At 48.2% G+C, this 24,511-nt stretch overlaps 1 protein-coding gene across 1 annotated transcript; it reads left to right on the top strand.

The window, feature by feature from the left end:
* Positions 1-3,660: 3,660 nt before the first annotated feature.
* RAB3IL1 (RAB3A interacting protein (rabin3)-like 1) lies at positions 3,661-14,719 on the top strand. Its single transcript, XM_010180963.1, has 9 exons — positions 3,661-3,889; positions 4,389-4,484; positions 6,071-6,148; positions 6,771-6,986; positions 10,347-10,475; positions 10,589-10,701; positions 12,839-12,938; positions 13,936-14,002; positions 14,421-14,719. Exons 1-9 carry the CDS (start codon positions 3,683-3,685, stop codon positions 14,501-14,503), a joined length of 1,089 nt encoding a protein of 362 aa, XP_010179265.1. The 5' UTR covers positions 3,661-3,682; the 3' UTR covers positions 14,504-14,719.
* The last annotated feature ends 9,792 nt before the right edge of the window (positions 14,720-24,511 follow it).

Consider the following 24,511-nt stretch of genomic DNA (forward strand, 5'->3'; position numbering starts at 1 on the left):
GGCGGTGTGGCAGAAGTCGGGCTTTCTGTCCTGGTCGAGATGGGAAATTTGGGTCCTCTTCATAAACCAGAGGGTAAGAGATTACCCTGGAGAGACCTAGAGGCTGTTTGTATGGGAAATAACCCCGCCAGATCAGCACTACAGGAAACATGTGGGGCCCGCTGGAAAAAGTGTGGATCTTGCACATTTTTTTGCTTTTTCTACAGAATCCTACTTTAGGAGGTTGTGGGGTGTTGGGTTTGTTTTCGGGGGTTTTTTGTTATGAGTTTGCATTTCTTGCGTCAGTGTGGGACCTTTAAGGTATGTGACATTTTTCCGAGGACGGCAGCCACAAGTGAGCCCGGTGATAGCGAGGGAGTGCGAGTGGACGTGGCGGTCCTTTGCTCTCTGGGGAGGGGGGGGGGGGCGCATACTTCAGGGCCCCAGCTCTGAAGAGCTGGGGAAACAGCTGAGCAGAAGCCACCATAGCCAGGGCTTTCATGGGGTTTCCGTTTGCATGGCGTGGAGAATGTGCTGTTCTGTTACAGAAGATGGGATGGTTTTTCTGGATAGGTTTTTAGGTCCCTTGGCGTTAACGGAGTGTGGGTGGGACTGTTCCATTTCTCCCTGTCCTCCAGTTTTCTTCCATAGCGTGTGGAAGTACACTGGAGTACCTGTCTCCCAAGACAAACAGCTTTCATCTGAGAGCTTGAGAGTCGTATAGAAACAACATTTTTTTTTCCTGTTATGTATGGGTTAGATTGGCTGTCCTAGTAGTTTAGTGGACTGTGGAAATGCTCCTTTTCCTTACTGCTTTTTTTTATTTTTTCATCTAGCTTTTCCTCTGTGCTCTCTTTGTTGTTTGTTTTCTGGTTTTTCCTTCTGATCACAGAAGCTGGAGGTGCTGGGACTGGCTGCATCCCTTCTGGTGTTTTTCCTCTCTGATGCAGGAGTACCTGGAGAGGTGCTCTCTGCAGCTTACCCTGTCTAATCTCAAAAGTCCACAGCAGAGAGGGCTTCTGCCCTGCCACTTAAGAAATGGTTTAACTGTTGAACAGACCTCTCTGTTGGACATGCTTCCCCTGCTCTGGGGCAAATCCATTGCAGACAGACTCCCCTGATCTCTGTGGCAGGGATGAATTGCTCTCATTAGGTCCCCACCTTCCTGTAATGGGTTTCATTCCTTCCTTTGTGTCATCCTCTTGCTTCATCCCTCTGCTTCCTTAGTGTGTGGAGCCTTTGGAGACCTCCTTGTCCCATTAGTGATGTCACTGTTTAGATAAGCGATCCATGTAGCTAATCTTGACCTTTCTGAACCATTATATTTCTCCTGTGCAGTTCTGCGTTTCCTCTGATTGACCAAACATGCCAACAGAGCAGCTGAACTGGACGGAGCCGGCACTGCACACTCTGAACACCATGTAGTTCACACTTGCTTGCTCTCTCGCACCTCAAATCATAGATGCCTACCCAGTCTGGGAGTACCTGTTGGTCGTGGTTCACTCACTCAGGCACATCCCTCTGTGTTTGTGCGTATTGCTTTCATCGAGCAGTCCCAGCATGCCACATAGCGCAAGATGAATTAACTTTGCTTGGACGCGGCCTGTCCTTTTTTCTCTGGCCAAAACTAATGTTATTTTCTTGCGCTTTCTCCAAGGCACTCTTGTGTGTTATTTTCCACGCTTCCAAATTCAGTTGTATCACCAAGGTGAGCCTCCTTTTCTAGATCTTCCCAGTCAATGTTCAGTAAAACCAGGTGAAGTCAATGGGACACTAGTTAGTTGCTGTCCTTCCCTACCTTCTTAGCACTGCTGTGTGGCCATGCTGGTGCTTTCATTCATTCTTGCTCAACAGAGAGGTCAGCAAAATCTGTGATACCAACTGCATCCAGTTGGCATGGCATGGCATCATCTTGTGCCATTCATCTTCCAAGGTTTCAGAGGGTTTTCGATGTGTGCTTTTCCACATGTGGTACCTGAGCTGAATTAGCTGGTAGCTGCTACTTCTTTCCCCTCTTTGAAAGATGACTGTGGACAGCTATTGCTCATGGACAGCTTTCGAGGTGGCAGAAAGGGGACAATTTGAGTAGAAAAGGTGCTAGCAGCATGCTGTTGCTGGGTGACGTAACCTGGGAGAAGAAGACCTGTCAGTAGTTGGGCCTCATGGTTTCTGTGCAGTTGATTGTGCAGCATGGGGCTGGAGTCAGAAGGAGGGAGGAGAACGTGGCCTGACGGGAATACAGGACATAGGGCAGATTCAGGAGAGGAAAACACAGAGATCAGGAAAAGGGAAGACCAGAAAGTGAACCTAACCAAAAGAAGGAGATAGCTTCTCTGCAGGAGAAGGTAGTAGGCAAGAAGCAGCAGCCAGAAGTAGCGTGCTGTGCTGGAGGAGGGAGTGGTGATGTGCATGGAGGAGGATAGCACCACAGCTCAGCCAGGGCTTGTGACCCAGAGATAACTGGCAGCAGGTTAATCTGTAGAGCGCTCTGTGTGTCCTGCTGAGTGGCTGGACATGATAGAAAGCGTCCATGTGTGCAAGCTTGATCATGCTCCTGCTAGCTTCAAATGACAAGTGACCACGTGAGGGCAGTTCAATACATGAAGAAGGGGTGATGTACAAGCCTGTGTTTTCCTCTTGTAAGATGCCAACAGCTGCAGTGCCTACTAAATTCATCTTCCAGTGTCTGTGTTAGCCTGTTGACAGTCGACAAAGTCCTGCTGAGCGCTGGGGAACAGAGTCCTGGGTTACTCTGTGGGTTTCCTCTCTCCAGTACATCTCTACTTGCCAACCATTGAAAATAGAACATAGAGCTTCATCTCAGCTCAATGGAAATACATTGGTTTAGCTGATCTGTGAAGGGCTTTGGTGGGAAACCAGGAGGTTAAAAGTAGAGCCTTCCCCTCTGAGGCAAGGGTAGGGTGGAGAGGAAGGCTGGGTTTACAGTGAAGGGGATTAGCCTGTATCTTGCTAGGGAATGAGAGGTCTGTATTGTCTTTTTCTTGGTACTCCCCTGCAGCTGGGGAAGCACATCTCTGAAGTTAGGTGTGCTGGGTGTATACTGGAGTTCTAAACAAGCTGCAGTCTGCTTCTCTCTGAAAGTGGGTGAGAACAGGATTCCTGGAGCAGATGTCTTTAGTTCTCCTGCTTTATCCTGAGTTAAGAGTAACTGGGACATGCTGGTTGGGAAGCATAACATGAGGGGTTACTAATAGTATTGCTTTACCTACTAAGTTTTTCTGTATCCAGCATTAGCTGTGAGGGAGTACTTGCTGTTGAGAACCCAGCCCTTCTTAAAAGGAGCACAGACAGGGTGGGCATCTCAAACTGGACTTGGTGTGATTCTTAAAGATCCCAGGGCAGGAGTGGAGATTTCCCTCCAAGCCTTTACTTTAGGCCGTTGTCTCCTTGTCTGTTGCTGGCCTGAAAGCAATCCATGCCAAAAAGGTGAAGCACTTCAATAGGGAGGTAGTGCCTGCATGCAGGGTGAAGGAGCTGGGGCTGCTGCTGGGCACAAAGCAGGTCCTTTAAGCCAATCATGGCCTCTTCATACACTGTCACCCTCCTTGCCTCAGTGCAGTGCCTGTGAGAGGCTGGGGGTGGATGTGTTGTGAGTGTTAGTGGAAAACTGTGAATTGCCCCCATGTAAAGTTTCAATGTGCTGGTACCCAACAGCCAGGCCAATTTTGAGGAAGACAGCCGGATGCAACCAGCTGTGGGACACTGGAAGCCACTGATGCCATCCAAAGACAGCAAGGAGGGCCAGGAGACTGCATGCCAGGATGCTGGAGGTGTGGATGAGACCCAGTCCACCGAGCAGCTCAATGTGTCACGTCTACGCAGCTCTTCAGTGGAGATCCGTGAAAAGGGGTCTGAATTCCTGAAGGAAGAGCTGCACAAAGCACAGAAGGTAAGACCCAGAGTTTGTGAGAGCACCTGAAGATGGCAGCACAGATTTGAGCAGTGAGGGTTTTCCTAGAGGTGGTGCTGAGGGGAGCGGGCCATGCTGCAGTCTGGAGCAAGCAGAAGAGGGGAGAGCTTGAGCTGAGGTGGCCATAAAGCGCTGTGGAGCGGGACATTTGCTAGGTTGACCCAAAGCCTCCGTGCCAGCATCCAAATTTGTCCTGGAAACGTGCTGCAGAAGGCAGCTTGAGACAGGCAGTGCTTACTGTGGACCCTCTTTGCTAATGGCAGATGAGCAGTTCCAGCCTGAAAAGCCTGCTACAACTTGTGAAGGGACGCCTTTGGTGACGTGGAGCATGGTACATGAGTTTAGCAACAGGAGTCTTGGGCCTGGGATCTGTACTGGGGTGGGGAGGAAAGGTTGTGTTGACAGGTGGGGGCTGGCAGGCATCAGCACTACTTGGGCCTGCTGTGAGCTCACGTGTCCCTCTCCATTTCCTCGACAGGAGCTGAAGCTGAAGGACAAAGAGTGTGAGAGACTGTCAAAAGTCAGAGAACAACTGGAGCAGGAACTGGAGGAGTTAACAGCTAGCCTATTTGAGGTACTGCCTTCTTCCTTTTTCCACTGTTTTTTAAGCTAAGCTTGCATCCAGCTCCTTTAAGACAAGCTTTCCCTGAACTTCTAGCCACAGTTGTATCTCCTCCCACAGTTTCCTCCTTTTCCCTGCTGTTCTTTCCCACTTGGAGAAGCAGAGCTGGGCAGTGCTGCAGGCAGAGCCTCAGAGCAGGGGCTGGTACCTGCTTCTAGGGAGAGCTTGCATGCATTCCTTTCCCCTTCTGGCAGCTGTGGGGTGGCATAAAGAGCACAGCAGTTATGGCTCTGTACATCTGGTAGCAAGAACAGATGTGGGGTTTCCTGTAACTGGAGCATAGCTCCTGTCCCTCTCCCATGCCTGCTCTCTCGTCTGGACAGCAGGCTGCTGTGTAATAGAGATGATTCCCTGGCTCGTGTTGGCCCTTGCTTGGGGTGGGAACGAGCTGGGTGTCCTCATATACTCTGCTCCAGTGAGTGTTCAGAAGGCCTGTTGGTTGGGTTTTGGTTTTGTTTTGTTGGAGGTGTTTGTTTGGTTTTGGTGTTTTTTATTTGGTTGGCTTTTGTAATGTGATTCTTGCCAAGCTCTATCCTGGCAAATTCCCGTTCACCAGCAGCTCTAATGTGTGGATCTGACTGGGCAGTGAGGAAAGCCCAGAGCCTGTCTGTACCTTTGCAACACAGGCTGGTGCTGAGGGTAAGGGCCAAGAGAGCATCCCCCTCCTGGAGATTTGACTGCCTGGGCTCAGGGAGAACTTAGAGATAACGTAGCTGAGAGCTGCCCCATTCCTTTGGTAACTTTGGACAGAATGCTTCCAGACAGTGCTGTGAAGGCCCCAGCTGGGACTCACACTGCTCCCCCCTTCCTGTGGGAGATCCTTTTAAACTAACCTTTACTATTTGACCCCTATCTGAGCTACAGCTCCTGCTGTGTTGCAGCCATGCTCGGAGCAGTGAGGGCTGACCGCTCTGTGAAGGACATAGGAGCAAAGGGCAACAAGAAGTCAGGCAAGAGCAGTGACCTCATCAGTGAGGAGCCAAGATGTGGAGCAGCAAGTCTGGATCAGGATCAGTGTCACAGACAGCGATCAAGGTCAGGAAACAGTTCAGGGATCAACCAGCAAGTCTGCAGTGACAACGCAGGTCAAGTCAGGAAGCCAAGCTAGTGACCGTGAGTCAGGGACAGAGTTGCAGAGGTATGGGACTGGGTGTAGACACAGCTGCTACACAGCTGTCATGTAGTGCAGGTGGGTGCTAATGTTGAAGCCTCAGCTTTCAAGTAATTTCCAAGGGCAAGGAGGGGCAGGTCCTTGCTTCTAGTTCTTCACAGCAGCCCGTATCAGTGAAGGAGGTGACCTTGGACTCAGCAGCTAAGCAATTTAACCAGCTGTGCTCCTTGAAGGGGGATGCACTCCAGGCTCTGGCAATTCTGGGTGAAGGCTCTTCACAGCTGACAGTAAAACCCCTGGATGTGGCAGTGATGTCTGTCCCCCTGCTTGCTTGCCCAGAGCATGCGATATGGCAGAGCTTTGCTGTGCCCTGGTGGCTTTATGAGTTGGGGCTGCAACAGGCAGACTAAAATTCTCTCTGGTCCAGGAAGCCCACAAGATGGTGAGAGAAGCAAACACTAAACAGGCGGCGTCAGAGAAACAGCTGAGGGAGGCACGGGGGAAGGTGAGAACTGCACTCTCTGTGACTTGATCTCTGTGCCAGGTTGGTGCCATCCCTGCCCAGCCTGGCCATGGTGCTGCTTGTTGGCTGGAGGAGAGTAAAGTGCCTGCAGCTTGGTCTCTCTGAAATGCTGCATTGGTCTGTTCCCTCTCCAGCAGACATTGAGTGAGGTGGGGGGGGAGTATCCTTGCAGTCTGTGGCTGATCCAGATTCTCTTTGAGAAATGGATGCCTGGGGACCCAAAGAGAAACTCTACATTGTTTAATAGTTTCAGCTATGGGGATGGATAGAGCAGGGAGCTGGGGAGTTGGAATTTCCTGTCAAGGATGCATCAAAGGGCTGCTCAACTGGTTCCTTCTTAAGGAGAAAACATTTCTTTTGGGTTATTGGATCTTAAAAGGGTTTGGAGCAAAATGTGCTTAAACCGAGGAGCCAGAGGGATGGGTTGCTGAATAGCTTCTCTTTAGCCCTGTTTAAAATTCTGGGTGATGTTGAGCATTTGGGAGAATGGGGAGAAAGTTTCATGACTGAGCTTGTGGCTGGTTCCCTGTGGTTTGGTGAGGTGTGGCAAGCTCAAGCTCAGGAGGTGCTGAAGGTGCTGTTGACTGTTGCCTTGTCTCCTCAGATTGACATGCTGCAGGCAGAGGTGACAGCTCTGAAGACACTGGTGATCACATCCACACCTTCCTCTCCGAACCGGGAGCTGCACCCTCAGCTCCAGAGCCCTTCTAAAGCTGTCTTCAGGAAGGGCCATGGGCGAAACAAAAGCACCAGCAGTGCAATGGTCTCTGCTGCCAGCCAAAATGTGACTCCAGAGCCAGTCAGTCATGAGTGCAAAGAGGTGGGTGAGGGCCTTTCACTACATTGGCCTTGGAGCCACTCCTGTCACTGCACTGAGGGAGCTGTGTGGCTTCTGGCTTGGGCTTCCGGGAAAGCTCTGTGATTTTGCTGCTGGGAGAAGCTGTTGGTGCAGCAGTGTGGCTTGTTCCCTAAATTTGTGCTGAGGCAGGCTCTGGAGGGTTTCCATTTGTGGAGAGTTCCTCTTCTGGGAAGCAGGTTGAAGGCTGAGTCAGGACAACTGCTAGAGGAAGCAGTTGAGGGATTCCTGGAGGGCATGGACAGATCCAGGAGTTACCAGTGTGAAGAGTGGATATGTCAGGAGTTACTGAGCAGAAACCAATTGTTTGCTACATCTTGGCAGTTAAGTCCACGACCTGTTCTGGCATGATTTGCTGTTGTTTCTTCTCTCTGCCTAGTTTGGCTTAGACACTAGGGCACCTCCATCAACCTGTAGTCTCTGTCACTTGTTCTGTGTTCTTGGGCATGTCACTGTTATTCCTCTTCTTTGCACAGCATATGTTTAATTAATTATATTTAATTCCTTCCTCACTGGAAGGTTTTGGGTAGAGAAGCATATAAGGCGTTGGTGAATATCTTTCAAACAAACCCTGTTTAATTCCCTTCGATGATCCTTTGGTAGTCCCCTACATGCTCTTATCATGGGTATAGCTAATGCTTCTTCCTGATAGCAGCATCTTGCAGTCTAGGAACTTTCCACTAGCCAGATGTGTACACAGCTGTCCTGGGGAGCAGAAAGGAGGCAGTTTATGGTACTTGGTCTGGAAGAATGAAAATGAGTGAGAATGTGGTGGGGCATTATGTCTCCCTAGTGATTCTCTGGGAGCTGTAGCTTCTGTCATGAAGAATTGTTGAGGTAGCACGAAGGCACCTGGTCACATATGCAGAAGGGCCACATGTGAAATTAATATTCTCACCAAACAGGACTGTGTTGGCAACACTGGTGATGTCTACTTTTTGTGACGGATTCAATGAACGTGCCTTGTCAGCTTCTGCACAGTGCTCTTGTTGCTAGAGTTTGGATGAAATGCTTCAGGCAATGTAGGCTGTAGCCATTGTACTGAGACAGCAATAGCAACGAGAAATGAAGATCTTCAGCTCTGTTTGCAGGCAGAGAGGAGCAAAGGCTATGTCAGAGAGAAAGCCAAAGGGTAAAATCAGTTCAGTAGCTGCGAAGGCCTAATGCACTCGTTTCTCTTGGTCAAGTAAGGAACAGTCCAGATACGCTGGAAGTTGGAGTCAAACGCAGTCAGGTAGAAGCTGCTTTGAGGGATAGGAAGAAAAAGGTTTCAATCTTTTTAAGGTCCTATGACCTTAATGCTAACCATTCCTCCAGTCAGAACAGAGGAGCTCCAAGCAGTCCAATTCAGTGAACCACTGACTACCCTGTGGAGGTTGCCCTCTGCCTACAGTATGCAGAGAGAACTTTTGCCTATTGGGTAGTTCATTTTGCTGTTCTTGGCTTGGTCTCAGCAAAGCTCATGTTGACAGTGAGTGATTTGCTTGCTAAAGACTTTAGACCTGTCATTTCTTTTTGTGGGTAACTTCCACATGGTGCAGATATCCTGGAGCTTAAAATCCCAGGGCTACATCTTCCGAAGTGTGATAACTTTATGTATCAAGGGTGGGGTGTTCTTCTGTTAACTTGTTTATTTCCATCTCTCAAATTCCTTAGTGGCCTAGGGAACTTGGCATTCAGAGAGTTGGTGCTTCATGCTCCATGGAAAAGACATGCCCCATGTTAAACTGAGCCTAAAAAGGACATAATTTCTGTTCCCTTTTTGCACCTCAGGCTGAAGTGAGAAGGTGTGGCTTGTGGCTCTGTGTTGTCTTGAGCAGCACTCTTAGTTGCCTGCAAGGGAGGACTTGAGCCTTTATTTGTACTTTCTGTTTTGTCTCATGTTTTTTACCTCCCTTTCTTGCTTGTCTCTAAACCTTTTCCTTCACTGTCTGTCTCTTCCTCTGCTCTCAAAGTCTGGGTTACCTGCTCTCCTCTCTCTGCTCCTTTGTCTCATCCCTGGGAAGGCTATCCACATCACCTATGAACCAGACTGGCAGGCCTTGGGGGCAGATGCTTCCTCATCCCTGCAGCAGGTAACGTTTCTGAACAGCACTGGGGGAGGTTGGGACCCATCTGCCTCTCGCGCTTCTAGCCTTTCAGTTCTAGCTTCCTTTTATGCTAACCTCCATCTTCTTGTTTTATTTTTTGTGTTTTTCTTAATTTGTTTTTCCATCTTCTGGCTCTAAAGCTGTCTCGTGCTACCAGGTGAGCAGTCTCCATATCACAGAGCGAGTGTGCTAGAACCCAGACCTTTTTCAGCTTTCTTCTCTCATGTTCTTTGTGTTGCTCAGCAGGATTTCTTTCGTTTTGTTTTGCCTTTCAGCAGCTTTAACAGCATTTGCTGGCTGTTTGAGGAGATGCCCTGTCAATCAGATTGGTGGTTCTGCTAATGATCATTTAAACCCTCTGGGGGTTTAAATGTCAGGTTCCAGAGAGTCTCCAGGACTGAAGTATTTTCAGTCAAACAGGGATGGAGGAAACAACCTCCGTGCTGGCTCGGAGGATGAGAGCAAGCTCTTTCTTGAGTCCCTTGCTGCTGAGGAGCGATGGTGCTTGCAAGCACACCTGCAGAAGGCAATGAGCAGATGTTAGAATGGAGAAAGCCATTCCTACTCTGAGCTCCTTTTGAGAGACCTCGTTTCCTACACTCAGCTTGATTCTGCAAGCCTGTGTGGCCACTCAGTGTTCCCATTACTTCTGCAACTCCGCAAACACCAGAGTTCTGGGCTTGGAGTGGTCTTTAAAGGGCTAGCTCGCCTATGAGCTCATACTTGGGCTCACTGGATGTAATCCTGCTGATGGCTCTTTATTAATAGTATTTTCCAACCCATCCTTTTCTATAGTAATCCTTTCCTTACAGAGGGGTTCTGCCTCCTGTGTTCTGGGTGCCATTGCCACTGTGCTTTGTAATTCAGCTGCTCTTGTCATTCCTGCCATGGGTTGTGTGGGATTTTGGTCTATTTGGTGGTTGTGTGCTGGCTTTCTTGCAGCAAAGGTGCTGCTCTGTCCTGGAGGAAGATGGGATAAAGAGGTGTCTACAGATTTTTGGCAGAATAAGGCCGCTATGGCTGTGTCAGTCTGGCACACAACTGCTGGTGTGTGGGAGATGAAAGACCCTTGGAGCAAGGCAGCTTTCCTCAGATACTTGTGATATCTGAGCCTTTTGAGATGCCAAAGCAGATGTTTCATGGGTTACCTGCATGGTAACAGATACCTTCTGATATGGTATCTTGCCATCCACCCACCTTCCCTCTTCTTGCTCTTCTTGGACACTTGCTGCAGGTCGACTCCATTTTATTTGCTGAGTTCCAGGCCTGGAAGGAATCTCCAACTTTGGATAAATCCTGCTCCTTTCTGGACAGAATTTACCAAGAAGATGTAAGACCTTGTCTGGACTTCACTAAGCAGGAGGTAAGTGCTGGAAAAGAAGGACGAAAGCTGTGCAGTCTGGCAACACCAAAGCTGCGCCTTTGCAGAGGTGACCTTTGCACGTGCACATCTGCACTTGTTTCTCTTTGCCACAGCTGTCGGAGCTGGTGCGAGTGGCTGTGGAGCAGAACACACTCACCATTGAGCCGATCGCTTCCCAGACGCTGCCTGTGGTGAAGATGTCAGCAGAAGAGCGTGGTGGGCCTAAGTAAGGAACTTTGCTTGTGCTCCCTTGTCCTCTCCTTGCTACTTGTCTCTCCTTACCATCTGGTGGAGTTTGGCCAGGCCTTGCTCGGTCAGTTGAGTTGAACAGTTCCAAGGGCTCAGCTGAGCGTTCTCCTGGCCTGTGACCAGTGGTCGTTCAGCTCAACTCTTTACATGAGAAGGAGAATTAGCTCAGTACATCAGCTGAGCTGTCATTGACTGTTTTGAGGGATAACCTAGTGATGTGTGGTGCCCTTGGCTTGGGAAAGGTGGTGTGGTTTTGGTTGGTTTTTTTCCCTCTTAAAGTACCAAGTGGTTTAATGTTCTCTGAAGGTGTTTGTGCATAACCTAGGGTGAAAGGGTTAAGTCAGAGCTACATTCTCTCATGTTCTTGCATCTTGCGAGGTCTGAGCCCACCTTGCACTCCTGGTCTAGCTGGTGCACCATGCGGGTTTGAGCCAAGGTCAGAAGAGCTCTTTTCTTGCTGCACACAGTCTTCCCCACCCGATGCTGTCTCCTTGCCATCAGAAATGGGGATATGGCTGCTCCAGAGCTGTGTGACTGTATCTGATGTAGCAGACAACTTGAGATTTACTCAAAGAAAGGGAGCACTAGCAGGAGTGACATGATCTTCCAGACCAAGATAGGGCATTTTATTGAATTTAAGTTCAGTCAGGGCTCTCTCTTTGTTCTTCTCCCCTTACCTTCAGGCAGAGCACCTGCTAGGCAAAGGTGTTTCTGTCACAGTCAATTCTGCTTGCATGCAGCCTTTCTACTACCCTCTACATTTTCTGTCGTCTCTAGACAAGTTGTTCTGTAAACGTGTGTCAGGCCTGCTGCGAGAACAACCCATCCTGTGTTTATCCTTATTGGTTTCCTTTTGATTTTCTTTTTTTGTCTTCACAGTGGGTTCCGGTCACAAATTGTAACGTAAGTGAAGTGTTTATTTTTTAGTCAGTGATCAAAGATGTCTAATCCATTAACAAGTTACTAACTTAGTACATTTAGCGGCTTTGAGGGGAGAGCTGAACTAAGCTAACTTTTTAACCCTGTTTAATTTTCACTCAGGGTGGTAAGGAACCTTGTTATTGGCAATAAAGGACCCCAAAGAGATTTGTTTCCATTTGTCCCTCAAATGCAAAAAACTGATTTTTATGGCACCTTTGAACACACTGGGGAGCAGAAAGGAGAAAGCTGGGGTCCCTGCCCAAGCTGGGACCTACCAGACCTGCTTGTCTGTCCTCTGCTATGCAGACCTCAGTGCAACAGTTTGAGGAGTGTAGACAGGTAGAGATCGAGTTAACCGCTGTGTGACATTGCCTATACGGCATCCGACCAAAATGCTGGGCAGGAGGTGCTGAGGACAACTGGCTTCCACAATGGCATGCTCAGCAAAATGCCCCAGGAAAGGCAGGTGTCCACATGCTGTGGTTTAGGTTGCTTCAATCTACAGTTATGATAGTTGGGATTACACCAAGTGGTACCAACCAAGCCAAGAGTGACCATCAGGAGTCTTTTTCCACTGTACTGCAGTGGAGTCCCCTGAAGACAGTACAAAGTCACTGTGTATGGCTTCAACTAGAGTAGCTTCACATGAGGAGGCTAGCATACAGGCTGCAGTGTGGCTTGTTTTGAGTTCTCAGTATGAGCAAATTCTGCTCAAAAGCTGGAATTACCTGTTCTGAAACCAGATTTGGTCCCTGGCTGGCTTGTATGCATCCCAGCAGGAAAGCTGATAAACCTGAGCAGAACTCCTTCAGCAAAAGCCTTTTCTGGAACATAGAGGAGATGTCAGACCAGATAACGTTTGTTATACTCTGCTCCAGTCACACTTAAATATTTTCTGTGGTTTTGTCTTGGGCTGCCTGCCAGGGAAAGGGTACAGCCTTGGTTTGTTTGGGCATGGAATAATTAATGGTTCCAGATATTTAGCCTAAGGTCTCCTAAACTTGCTGTTTATGGAATCTTCCTAGGAGCAAAAGGTTCATATCAGCTGTGTTTTTTTCTCTTCATGCTGACTGACGCAGGTCTGGCTTCTGAGCTCCCACTTCCATCTCTTTGGGATAGTCTTGAGGTTGTTGAGTTGCTCTGCTGTGCCACTGGATTGCTAAAGGCTGAAGTGTTTTTTTCTTTGTCTGCAGGAAATGTGCTCTAACTGGCCTCCCCAGGACCTGCAAGCACCGCATCATGCTTGGAGATTCCGGGAACTACTACTACATTTCACCATCCTGCAGGGCCAGGGTAAGTCCTTTACCTTCCCAGGGTGCCTTGACCCTCCAAAACTGTTCCACGCCCTGAGATGGAGGAGTTCTTGGGTCAGCCCTCCAACTGATGGAGACCTGTGGGACTTGAGTTTGTTCCTGAAGCCAGGGTGGCCCTTGATCGATGACTGCAGTGCAGATCTCCATCCTGCCTCATGCTCCAGTGCTCTGCCTTATGTTCCTCCAGGCAACCCATCTTCAGTCTGTTCGCTTTCCACGGCTGGACTCAGAACAGGGCTGCCATTGTTTTGTTTTATTAATTTTAATTTTTAATTCTCCTTTGTAAAACACAGTAATTTTCTGCTCTTTAAATGCTGGCTCTTGTTACTGTTCCGGTACAGATCAATGACTCAAATGGTTATGAGAACAAGCTGTCCTTTCTTTGGAGGGAGGGGAGAAGGTGAATGATTTGTTAATGTTGCTGCTGGGGCTCTGATTCAGTGGAGCATTTTGGAAGTTTATGCTCTCCTGAGCTGCATATCAGAAGAGCTGACCCTGCAACATGTGACTCTCTGAGACAAGAAGTTGATTTTGTGCATCGACTTAAGTTGACTAATTTTTGTCCCTTGCACCAGAGTACTCTGTGTCGTGAATGCCCTTATCCCCCCTGCTCATGCATTTTCTGCACAAACCTTTAACTCCAAAGTTTTTCATTCAGTCAAGGAGTGCTGCTCTTCGAAGGAAGATTTCAGACTTTGCTTCCACGTTAAGCAGTGATCGCTTGTGTCTCAAATCTGCAGCAGATTGCAGTTCTTGCACAGTGTGTCTTGTGGATAGTGCAATATCTTGGCATGGGATTGCAGATGCCCAGAATTTTGATGTTTTTAACTAGATTTCTTCCTATCTCTTTCCATCTGGTGGTATGTAGTACGATTTCTTAGGTGCCGTACAGTAAGAGCTCTCTTGCTGGATGCTGTGCACAAGGCTTCTTTTAGCAGGCAGAGCAGTTCTGTAGCTGACATCTTTCTCTTCCTCAGATCACAGCGGTGTGCAACTTCTTCACATACATTCGCTACATCCAGCAGGGCTTGGTGAGGCAGGACGGTAAGAGGGGATCGCAGCTGGCTGTGGTGGGGGTGTCATCTGTGGGACACTGGGAGGAATTAAGAGGTCCTACTCAGTGTGACAGGAATGTGGCCAGCTTGGGGTACCCTGAAGTCCCTGTGTCTCTGAGGAACAGTTACATGGCAAAGAAGAGGCATGAGCTGGAGGAATACATCCACCCATTCCTTGCTCACCAGCTTGTTGGGAGCTTTGCCATGGGGTGGAGCTGGTAACGGGTGACTTTACCATGTCCATGCTGGACCCTCCAGCATATCTGCTTCCCTCACTTTGGGGATGAGCCTGGCTGGGCTGCACTGAGAGCACAGCATAACATGAGGTGGTGTCCAGCTGTGCCTTGCTTACTGAGTTTTGGTGTTTTTTTCTTCCTTCTCTTCCCCAACCCCATTTTGTTTTGCAGTGGAGCTGATGTTCTGGGAGGTCATGCGGCTCCGGAGGGAGATGTCTCTGGCCAAACTTGGGTTTTATGCCAGTGAGATGTAGGCAGAGGCCTGAGCATGGAAGGAAACTGCACCTGTATGAACGGCTTGTCAAATGTCTGCCAAACAGATGAATGCAGTGCCTCTCCTGCAGTGGGCCTTAGTCCCTCTCCACCCTCCCTCTGCCTGAAGCTGATCAAGGAGCAAGAAGCACAAGTTCCACTTTCAGCTGTCCCACTTCTTCAGCTGTGACTGGAATACAGCTACCAAGCTACCCACTCAGAGCCAGGCTGGCCCTGGCTGCTCTGGGGTGGCCATCTACAGACTGTCCTCTATGGAGTCTCCTATATGCAGTGTATATCCATTTTTTAAAAGACTTGTTTTTATATGCAGTCTGCTTTGGCATAGTCTGAGGTTGGCTCTCTGCAAGGCAGGAGTCCTGGACCTTCACTTTATAAGCAAGTCTTCCAGGACAGATGCTGGCTGTCTGTCCATCTGTTTCACTCATCCTTTGGGGTGGAGGGTGCTGTGCCCAGCCGTACACCTAGGTCCTGCTGACCACTCACTCCCCCAACGGCCCCATAAATGCCAGGAGCACACAATAATCTTATGGAGAGCCATGAACAGCCTGTTTCCAAGTACTTCCTTTCTCCTTTTTAAAGGAGCCTGCAAGAGAAGCTTTCTGCCAACTGAGTGTCAAAGAGGGATTTGTTTCTGTTTTTAGGGTGCAGTCTGGCACTGGGTAATCCCGGCTGGGGGAACAGCCAGAGCAGCGGCCAGGGCTGTGCACCTGGGGCTTTCAGCAGAAGAGAGCAAGCAGGGAAATTGCATAACTCACAGCTGGCCACAGCTTGGCTGCAGTTGGTGCAGGATGTTTTCTCCTGGCCTAGAGAATCTGCTGCAGTTGTTGGAGACAGATGCTGGCCTTGGCGGGTGGTGCCCTGTGACAATCCTTGGTGCAGAAGTCCCCCGTGGTGCTCCTAGAAACCTCACCCCCAGACAGATGCCTTTCAGCTGTTCCTGCTCTCAGTAGCCTGGGGCAGTACTGGCCCCACTGTTTGGATAGAAACCACAGGCCCAGGCTGGGTTCCTTATGTCTCCATATGGAGCATGTCCAGGCTGGGGTACAGTCTTCCAGCTTGGACATTTCCTCCCCACTATTGCATCAGATCTAGAGATTCATGTCCACTGAGAAACTCAGCTTCTCCTGGGCTGCCTTGCCCAATAAGGAAATAGGAGACATGGTTGTGTGCACAAGGGATGTGGCTGAGGTTCCTATATACCTCAAAATGTGCTGGGAAGGATGTCACTAAAGCTGTTGGAATGCAGAGGCTCACAATAGCTTGAGCTCAGGCCCAGGTTTGTCTGTCCAGGACTCTGTTAAAGCCATGACAGTGTTTTGTAGCCAGTTTAGCCTTTTTTTCAGTGGCTGTGGAATCAGCTCAGCTGCTGCCTGCCATGGAGGTTTCATCTCCTGTGGTATTTCTGCACTCTTGACTGGTAGGCCACCCTGTTCCTCTGCCATCATCGCAACTCTCATCTTGGCAAGTTTCATCCTCTCCTGAGAGATGCTACAGTAGGAGCTGTGTGTCTTCAGTGGAAGAAAACTAACAGAGCTGCAGTGTTTTTTTCAGGGAAGGGAGTAATGCCATCATCACAACTCTCATCTTGGCAAGTTGATGGCTGGAACTGGATAATCATCCTCAGCTCCATTAAGTTTCATCCTCTCCTGAGAGAGATGCTACACTAGGAGCTGTGTGTCTTCAGTGGAAGAAAACTAACAGAGCTGCAGTGTTTTTTTCAGGGAAGGGAGGAATAGACAGGGAAGGCGAAAGTTTTGGTTTGGAACTTAATACAAGGACAAGCTTCGTAGCAGATCTGAGAGAACCTTCCTGTAGGAAGGCCCCCATGGTTTTCTGTCACTGAGCACACTCGCAGTAAGCTGCTGAGTTGCTCCTCAGGGGACTACTTTCCTTACAGCTATACTGGCATATGGTATTTGCCAAGGTTAGCTAGGTGAAACGTGAGTTGTCCCCAGAGCTGGGAGAGCACATTCCTGACAATACACACTGGATGTGAATCCAGCTCCTGCTTAGGAAGGGCTGACCTCCAGGCCCAAGTTGTTCATACCCCAGTTTTGCTTTTGTGCCCCACAGCTGAGTGCCCCCATGCATGGTGCTCACCCTAGCTAGATGAGTGCACACATCTGCTGCGCTTCACCAAAGGAGTGTGTCAAATGTGGAGTGAAAGCTTGGAAAAGACACCTTTGGGTAACAGTCTGGCTGAGTCTTGAGCTAGTGATAAACCTGCATCTCTTTTGGTGGTGTCTGCAGACTTGAGGTGATTTGACATCAGCTTTTCCAGAGGAGAAAATAGAAATGTTTTTCCCTGGCTGCAGATTTCAGCTCAGGTAAATGCTGTCCCTGACAGTTTCTCCTTGTATCTGTTCCTCTAGACCTTTTGATCTCTACATGTCATCCTGTGCTGTTTGCTGCTACATTGCACAGCAGACATGGCTGCATTGCAGCGCTGGCATGAGATGATCTCTCCATGTAGGAGATGTTTTGGTTTGTGGGATTGCCACCCCCTCGCCAGTGTCACTTTGTAAAGCACTTTGATAAGAAAGGAATTAGAGAAATGCATTGTATAAGGTGGTCTTACATTTAAAACAAAGCAGAGAAAACAATTTGTAAATTGATATGAAGTCACTCCATCAACAGCGGGATCGTTGCGCCCTGCTCTTTAATAAAGGAAAATAAAAATTTGCTATTAACCTCTTTAAAGGTCTGGCTGCAGTTCTAGGGTTGGGTTGGTTGGGGTGCGAGTGCTTGGTAGCCAAGAGAAAAATTAAGTGCTTTGTTCTTCTCTTGCCACTATGTGCCCTCGAGGACTGGGGTTTTAATGCTTTTCTTTCAGTTTACTGACTGTCCCAAAGGCCGCTTAATTCAAGGAACTCCGTCCTTCCCTTGCAGGGCTGAGCAGTTGTCATTGCCTTTTGCTGTTTTTTTCGTTTGTGTGCAACTCTTGAGGCCCAGTCACCGATGCTTGCCATAAGTGACAGAAATATCACTGTGACCATCTCCACGCTGTATTTAAAGCCAGGAACTGGGGTGCTGTGCCCTCCCTACTCAGAGTGGCCCAAGACACTCTTGGACAGGCCCCCAAATCATCCTTTTGTCATCCTTTTCCCTTTCAATTTCAGTGTAGATGTAGGCACTGCCGCGTTCTGATGGGATGAGTGGTACCTCACTGCTGCTCTCGGATTTCTCTGGCCTGTTCAGGTCAGTGAGGGTGCGTAAGATTTTTCCTTGGCTGGATTCACACTCCTTAGTATTTGACATCATGGGAAACAGAGAAAGACACTGGAGGCAGCTCAGTTTCAACAAGCACCCAGAAGAAGGGGCTGCCAGGTCTGGGATGTGGAGAACCCCAACAGATAGCAGCGATGCTTGCCCAAAGGTCCTACGCCTTTTTTAAAAATGATCTTACCATTTTTCATCTGGGCATGGAGAAGGAAGCCAACCAGCTGTCACAAAGCAGCTGCTGGTGTCTGTCCTGCTTGTGCCCGCAGTGCCAGTGCTGGAGCAAAGCAGGGCTGTGAGCAGAGGGGAGCTGCCAGCAGAGACAGAACAAATCCCCCTGCAAGGAGGAGGTGGCAGGCAGCTGCCAGGGCCAGCAGCAGATGCGATGTGATTAGAAGGGTTGTCCCAAACTCGAAGCTCTGTCTGCACATCCCTTCCATGATGGGTCCAGTGTGGGCTCTGCATAGATGACTAAAGTTGCTTTTTGCCTCTCGTCTCCTGAGCTATCCTGTGTTAATCAGCTAAATTTTGAATTGAGAGCTGTCTCCAGAGTGGGGCATCAATTTTTACCATTTTCTTAGGATCCTACAGAGTTTTTATTAAAAAGTAATACAAGAATCTTCGTTCTTTGCAAGAGAGAACAGCCTCTATTTCTCTGACGGTTTGTCCTGCCCTGTGCAGCACGGTCAGGCAGCCACAAGAGGGCACAGGCAGACCAGGCAGGGACTGTCCTCCCTCACTGCCCGCCTTGCGAGCACGGCGCCTTTCCAGGGTCCTGCCTGGCTGCTGCTCCTGCCGCTGTGAACGCTTCACACCTGGCTGACCTGTGTTCTGCAGCCTTCCTCTACTGCTGGCAGTGAGAACTGGTGTTAAATGGGTGCTGTTCTCCTTTGGCAACTGGAGATGTTTTCTGTGATGTGGAGAGGAAAGGAAGGATTTGGATTTCTTTAAGGGATTCTTGGTTAAGCCAGAGGAACATATCCTGTCCTGGGTCAAAAAGGAGCTTCAGAGGGGTGGTAGTTCAAACAACTGCCTGCCTAAATGTGTTTGATTTGCTTGAAGAATGATGAGCAGAACCATTGGACTTTGCTTTCTTTTCTCCCTCCTAAATCTTTTTCCACTACCATAAAGCATGAAGCTGGTTTTATAGCACGTCTGGAGCTCTGTGTCCATAAATCAGTCTTTGTGCAGTCCCCTTTGCGTTCTGTAAGCAGAAAAGTGTGTGTGTGACCTCAGTCTCCTCTAGAAGCTGGTGAGGGATAGGGCAAATGAGAGTGGGCTGCCTATTTGCCCTCAAGATGCCCTAGTAACTGCAGGACCAGAGGAGGGTGTGCTGTGAAGGACAGTGGTGCTCGGCCATCCCTGTAACAATTCATGCAGAGGCTTGGCCAACTTGATTAGTGATGTTTTGTAGCACTACCATAGATGTATAGATGCACGAGGACGAACGTACACTTAGCTTAGTATGTCCATTGTGCCACCAGCATCTTCATCAGCAGCCCCTGATGTTTGCTAGTGTTGTCAATAACCAGATTTGCAGGACTTGAGGCATTTTGGCATGGCACCAAAGCTCGAATAGCCTGGCAGCTCTAGCAAAAAAGGACCAGAGATCTTCCTGTGGTTTGGGGTTTTTTTCCTACACCAGTTCTAGTGTAGATTATCCTGGGTGGTATCAGTTCAGCTGGAGCTTTACTTTCCCCATCTGTCCAACTGAGAGATGCTTGGTTTCCACACTGAGGTGGATATTTGGGGCCCACTGTTAAGGACAGCTTCTATATACAGCTCTAGTAGGAGTGATAAGGCGGGGTGTATGCATGATATATTTGGTCTACTCGTATGTGAGGCCCTGTGCATTGGTGCAGGTATTCATGGCTGGGAGGGAGAAGGGTCTGCAGGTCCAAAATGAAGCATCTTAACCTGAACTGCAAAAGAGCTTGGGTTTGGAACAGAAAAGGGGTATTTTACATCCCTGATGGATGATAGTGTTGTGCACAACGAGGTGCTTTTAAGTACCTAGATGTTAATGTATGTTTTAGTGCAGAATCTAGGAGACTTTGAATTGCAAGAGAGAAGCCCCCTGTTTTTAAGGGACCTAAATATTTGGTTGCTCATGGCAGTTCCCTGGGTCTGCTGGTCTTGTCCTTTACTCTGCCTTCAAAGTTACTCGAAGTTTGCACAGGGCTGTAAATCAGGCTGTCTCTATGTGCACAGAGACCTATGTTTCCAGGAACCAGCAAATGAAAGCTTTTTTTGTTTGTTTCAGGTGCAGACAAGGAGAAGGGACAAGGTAAGGAGATGGCCTCAAGAAAGTAATATATTTCAAAGATTTCACGATAACTAGTAACCTTCCTTTATGATAAGTGTGCCTAACTGGTGAGGATTACTGCAGAATAGGCAGCACTCTATCAGCCGTGGGGAAATTCCAGTCATTTCAGAAATTCAGGGAGCATGGCCCTGGCAGGAGGAAGTCAGTGTCCTGGCACAACTCTGAATGTGCATGTGGCACTGAGGGCTGGGGCTGGTCAGCTCTGCCAAGGCAACACGTTCCTTATAGGAGCAGTCCCAGTGGTGCCACTGGTGCTGGAAGCCAGGAGGTCGGTTTTTCTATTTATCGTGTCAATATTTCCATGTTTGTGCGAGGGTTATTGGGCTGTGCAGAAAGGAGCTGAAACGTTGACTTTAGCCAACCTGTTAAGGCAAATGGACTTTGTGCTGGTTTGCATAATGGTCGCGGGATTGTCAGAAACCTGAACAGGCCCCCAGTGGGGTGATTCCTGTTTGCAAGAGAGAAATTGGATGGCAAGATGCCTTCTAGCCCTGCTTGCTCTGTGGCTGCAATGACTCGGATTTGTTCTGCAGTGAAATACAATCACAGAATCATTTAAATTGGAAAAGACCTTTACAATCGTAGACTACATCTGGTTGTGGGCTGGATGTGAGGGAAAGAAGGGCAAATCTGAGCTGATGGTGATGCCTTGGCTCAGGAGATGTGTTAGTGTCAGCTAGCACGATGGAGCAGAGAGACAGCAGGGAAAATTTGGGAAGGAAAACGTAATTCTGCACTTTCTTTTGCCTAGGTTGCACTTGAAATTATTCTTCTTGTAGGAGAAGTTATCAAACCGCGTTAGCTGAACAGGAAAAGTTGAGTCATAGGTACATGTGTGGTTACTTGCGAGTAACTTCAGTGATGAAAAAGCTGATCACAGCCATTTGTGCAGGAGAAGTAGTAACCTCTAAACCAGATCCCTATGGGACTATCTCAGAGAGGGGAGCTGTGTAAAGGAAGCTGAAAGAGAAATTGGAGGTGGTCCCTAGAAAACTTTGCAGTGAAAACTCTAGTGCTTGTTCCTGTGCTACTTGGAGAGTTTTCAGTGATATTCACGTGGGCACACAGAACCTCACGAGCTTTTTAACACGTTGTACAATACCAGAGACTTTGTTAATGCTTCTATTTATGCTTCCAATTGAGTTCTGGGACTGCAGGTTTTCCTCTGGCAGATGTAGGCATGGTATTGGCTTAAGGACAGGTCTTTGCCCTTAATTCCCCTGGCTCATTGTGCTAATTCTGCTCTGTTAATCACCTTAGAGTCAATTAAAGATGCCTCATGCCTATGGACACGTATGTCAGACATAACTGAAAGACACCTTCGCTCTTTCTGCACCAGAATTGCATGTGGGGCTGGAACTTGTCCATTGCCTTCGATGACCTTCCCCTCTGAACACCAGCTGGCAAAAATGATAAGGAATGGAGCACTAATCCCACTTTCAATCAAACTGACCATAGCACAGTGGGCTTGACAAAAAATGTTTCAGGGAGAATTGCAGCAGTGTCTCATGGTCCCACGAGTGAATGAGAAGAGTGCTTTTGGGCCGGTGAAGTGCTGGGACCACCCAAAAAGCTTCACGGCACTGGCTTAAATTAAGCCTAAAGACTCTTCTACATTAGGAACACTAACAGAGGACCAAGGGGTTTAGTGACACTTCACTCCTGGTTTGCAAAAGAACTCCTGGTGTGACAACTAGTTTAGGTGCATCAGGCACTACAACAAGCTCTTTAAAATCCTCGGTGACTCTGGGAAGATTTGGGAGTTTCCCTGGCTCATATCCTTGCAAATATTTTGCCTTGGGCTGGTTCTACTGGGTCCATGACTGAATGACGGGGTAAAACTTACCTCCTTTGCAGCAGGTGGTTCTTTCATTTCACATGCAATGCAAATATCACAGGATATTTGCACAGAGGGAAGAAAACTGGAGGTAAATGTAGTCCTACTCCCTGCTCGTAGCTGGGCTACGTTTGAGATAGGTCAGACTGGTCAGTGCCTTATCCAACTGAGTTGTGAAAACTCAGAAGTAATTTTGCTGTTCCCAGCAGTAACGTCACTTGCTCCTTTTTATTATGCCGATTTTAAAAGCCTTCAGAATGCACGAATATCTTAAACCCTGTTACTGCAGCACATGTGCTACCACGCTCTGACTTGTCCTCGCTGTCTTGGCAACAACACATCTGCGAGAGCCTTTCTGAAATGTGGTTACATTTTAAAAATATTTCAGTAGAGACCTTGAAAGTTGTCCCTTTCTGTTTAGAGGTGGTTAGAGAGACATTGCAGAAAGGAAATTGCTACTTAATCTCCATCCCCTGTTTTGTGTGTGATTCATTTGCGCATCACAGAGCAGACTGATGCAGTGTCTCTCTGCTTTTTATTTATGGATTTTCAGACAGAAATGTTCATAGGGTTGTAGAATTGTTTGGTTTGGAAGGGACCTTGAAAGACCATCTAGTTCCTGACCTGCCCAAGGTGAGAAACGGAATCTCAGTCTACAACATTCAAGCCCAGACATTTTGTTATTAGGAAAATTGTTGATTTTTTGCAGGGGTGTGAAAGGAGTCATGATGCTGGAATGTTGCGATGCAAAACAAACATGGTAGCTTTAAAGTCATCCTGACAATGCCTTGCCCTCTAGTGATGTTGGATTGCATTTCAGTTACATGCCTTTACCTAATCAGATGTTTAATTTTAGCATTTTGTGAGCTTCAGCATGATCGGGAGACAAGAGTGAGCAAGGGACTAGAATTGGTATTGGCAGCAGCACCTTCATTTATGTTCACACTTTTATTTTCCTCCCCCAGGTGATGGTGAAGAACAGGCATTGCTGCTTAGGTCCATTTGGGATCCTGAGTATGTCCTAAAGCTCTCTTGTCTTAGTAGGTCAGAGAGGTTCTCCTCCCCCTCTACTCTGCGCTGGTGAGACCGCATCTGGAATATTGTGTCCAGTTCTGGGCCCCTCAGTTCAAGAAGGACAGGGAACTGCTGGAGAGAGTCCAGCGTAGGGCTACAAAGATGATCAAGGGAGTGGAGCATCTCCCTTACACGGAAAGGCTGAGGGAGCTGGGTCTCTTTAGTTTGCAGAAGAGGAGACTGAGGGGAGACCTCATTCATGTTTATAAATATATAAAGGGTGAGTGTCACGAGGATGGAGCCAGGCTCTTCTCGGTGACAAACAATGACAGGACAAGGGGTAACGGACACAAACTGGAACACAGGAGGTTCCACTGAAATTTGAGAAGAAACTTCTTCTCAGTGAGGGTGACAGAGCACTGGCCCAGGCTGCCCAGAGAGGTTGTGGAGTCTCCTTCTCTGGAGACATTCAAAACCCGCCTGGACGCCTTCCTGTGTAACCTCATCTGGGTGTTCCTGCTCCGGCAGGGGGATTGGACTGGATGAGCTTTTGAGGTCCCTTCCAATCCCTGACGTTCTGTGATTCTGTCTTGCAAAAGGCGATAATTTCAACTTCGAGTGATTCATCTGGAGTTGCTTATCTCAGATAAGGGAGAAGGAGGAACTGGCTACAGCTGAGAAACCAACAGCATCTTCTGCAGATTCAGAACCCAAGTTTTCAGGTCTTATCAGGCATTTGTAAGCAAGTATTTTTTTTTAAATATAGTTTTTTCTGGACTAATTCTAATGGCAATATCATCAGTCTAACTACTCTGCTAAGCGTCTTCTTCAAGTCTCAGTTGACACTTTTACATGTCCATGGACAGTGACTCCCAAAAATCACTCACAGATCTCTTCACCAGAGCTTGTATGCTTTCCTGATCTGGGATGTTTTTTGGCATAGAAGGGTCCTGAAGCAACTTCAGAAGCTGCCACAGAGCCTTCTGGTAGAAGGGCAGTGAAGTGGCACAGACAGGAGCTGACATGAAACCCATGGAGACGCCTAGTGCAGTAGGTTGATTTGGGCTGGACCCAAAGACCGTCAGGCATTTTTTGTAATGAGACCCATGTACGGGCTCTGGCTTTGTGCTGGTTGCTATGAAAATAAGGGAAAAATCACAGAAGAGAAAGTGCAGGATGATTCCTATGTTTTATATAGAACAGGTCACTGCTTAATGTAAGAGAGGAGAGCAGATCTGAGCGCAAGATAATCAAATTAAGTTAATTAGGCAAGTAAACCAGCCACACCCATTGCAACTAGGATGTGTGCAATCACAAGCAATTACTGTGATTAATCTTCTTATTGTCACATACAAATTCAGCACCTGGCCAGTAAGTTCCATAGTTGCCTAACTGTGCTATGAACGATGCTTCAGGCAAGGGCGGTGCTTCTGGGTGAGGATCCTTCTCATTGACCTTTTTCCCACTCATTTCTTGAGTTTTAATTTCTGCAGAACCTCCCTTGGCTTTTTTGGCTTGACCTGAGTAGCCTGTGCGTGACATTCAAGCATCAGTTGTTAGCAGTGGGTGGAAGAGCTCTGTTACCCCAGGTTT

Source organism: Mesitornis unicolor, unplaced genomic scaffold, assembly GCF_000695765.1.
Source record: "Mesitornis unicolor isolate BGI_N332 unplaced genomic scaffold, ASM69576v1 scaffold18123, whole genome shotgun sequence".
Taxonomy (NCBI): Eukaryota; Metazoa; Chordata; class Aves; order Mesitornithiformes; family Mesitornithidae; genus Mesitornis; species Mesitornis unicolor.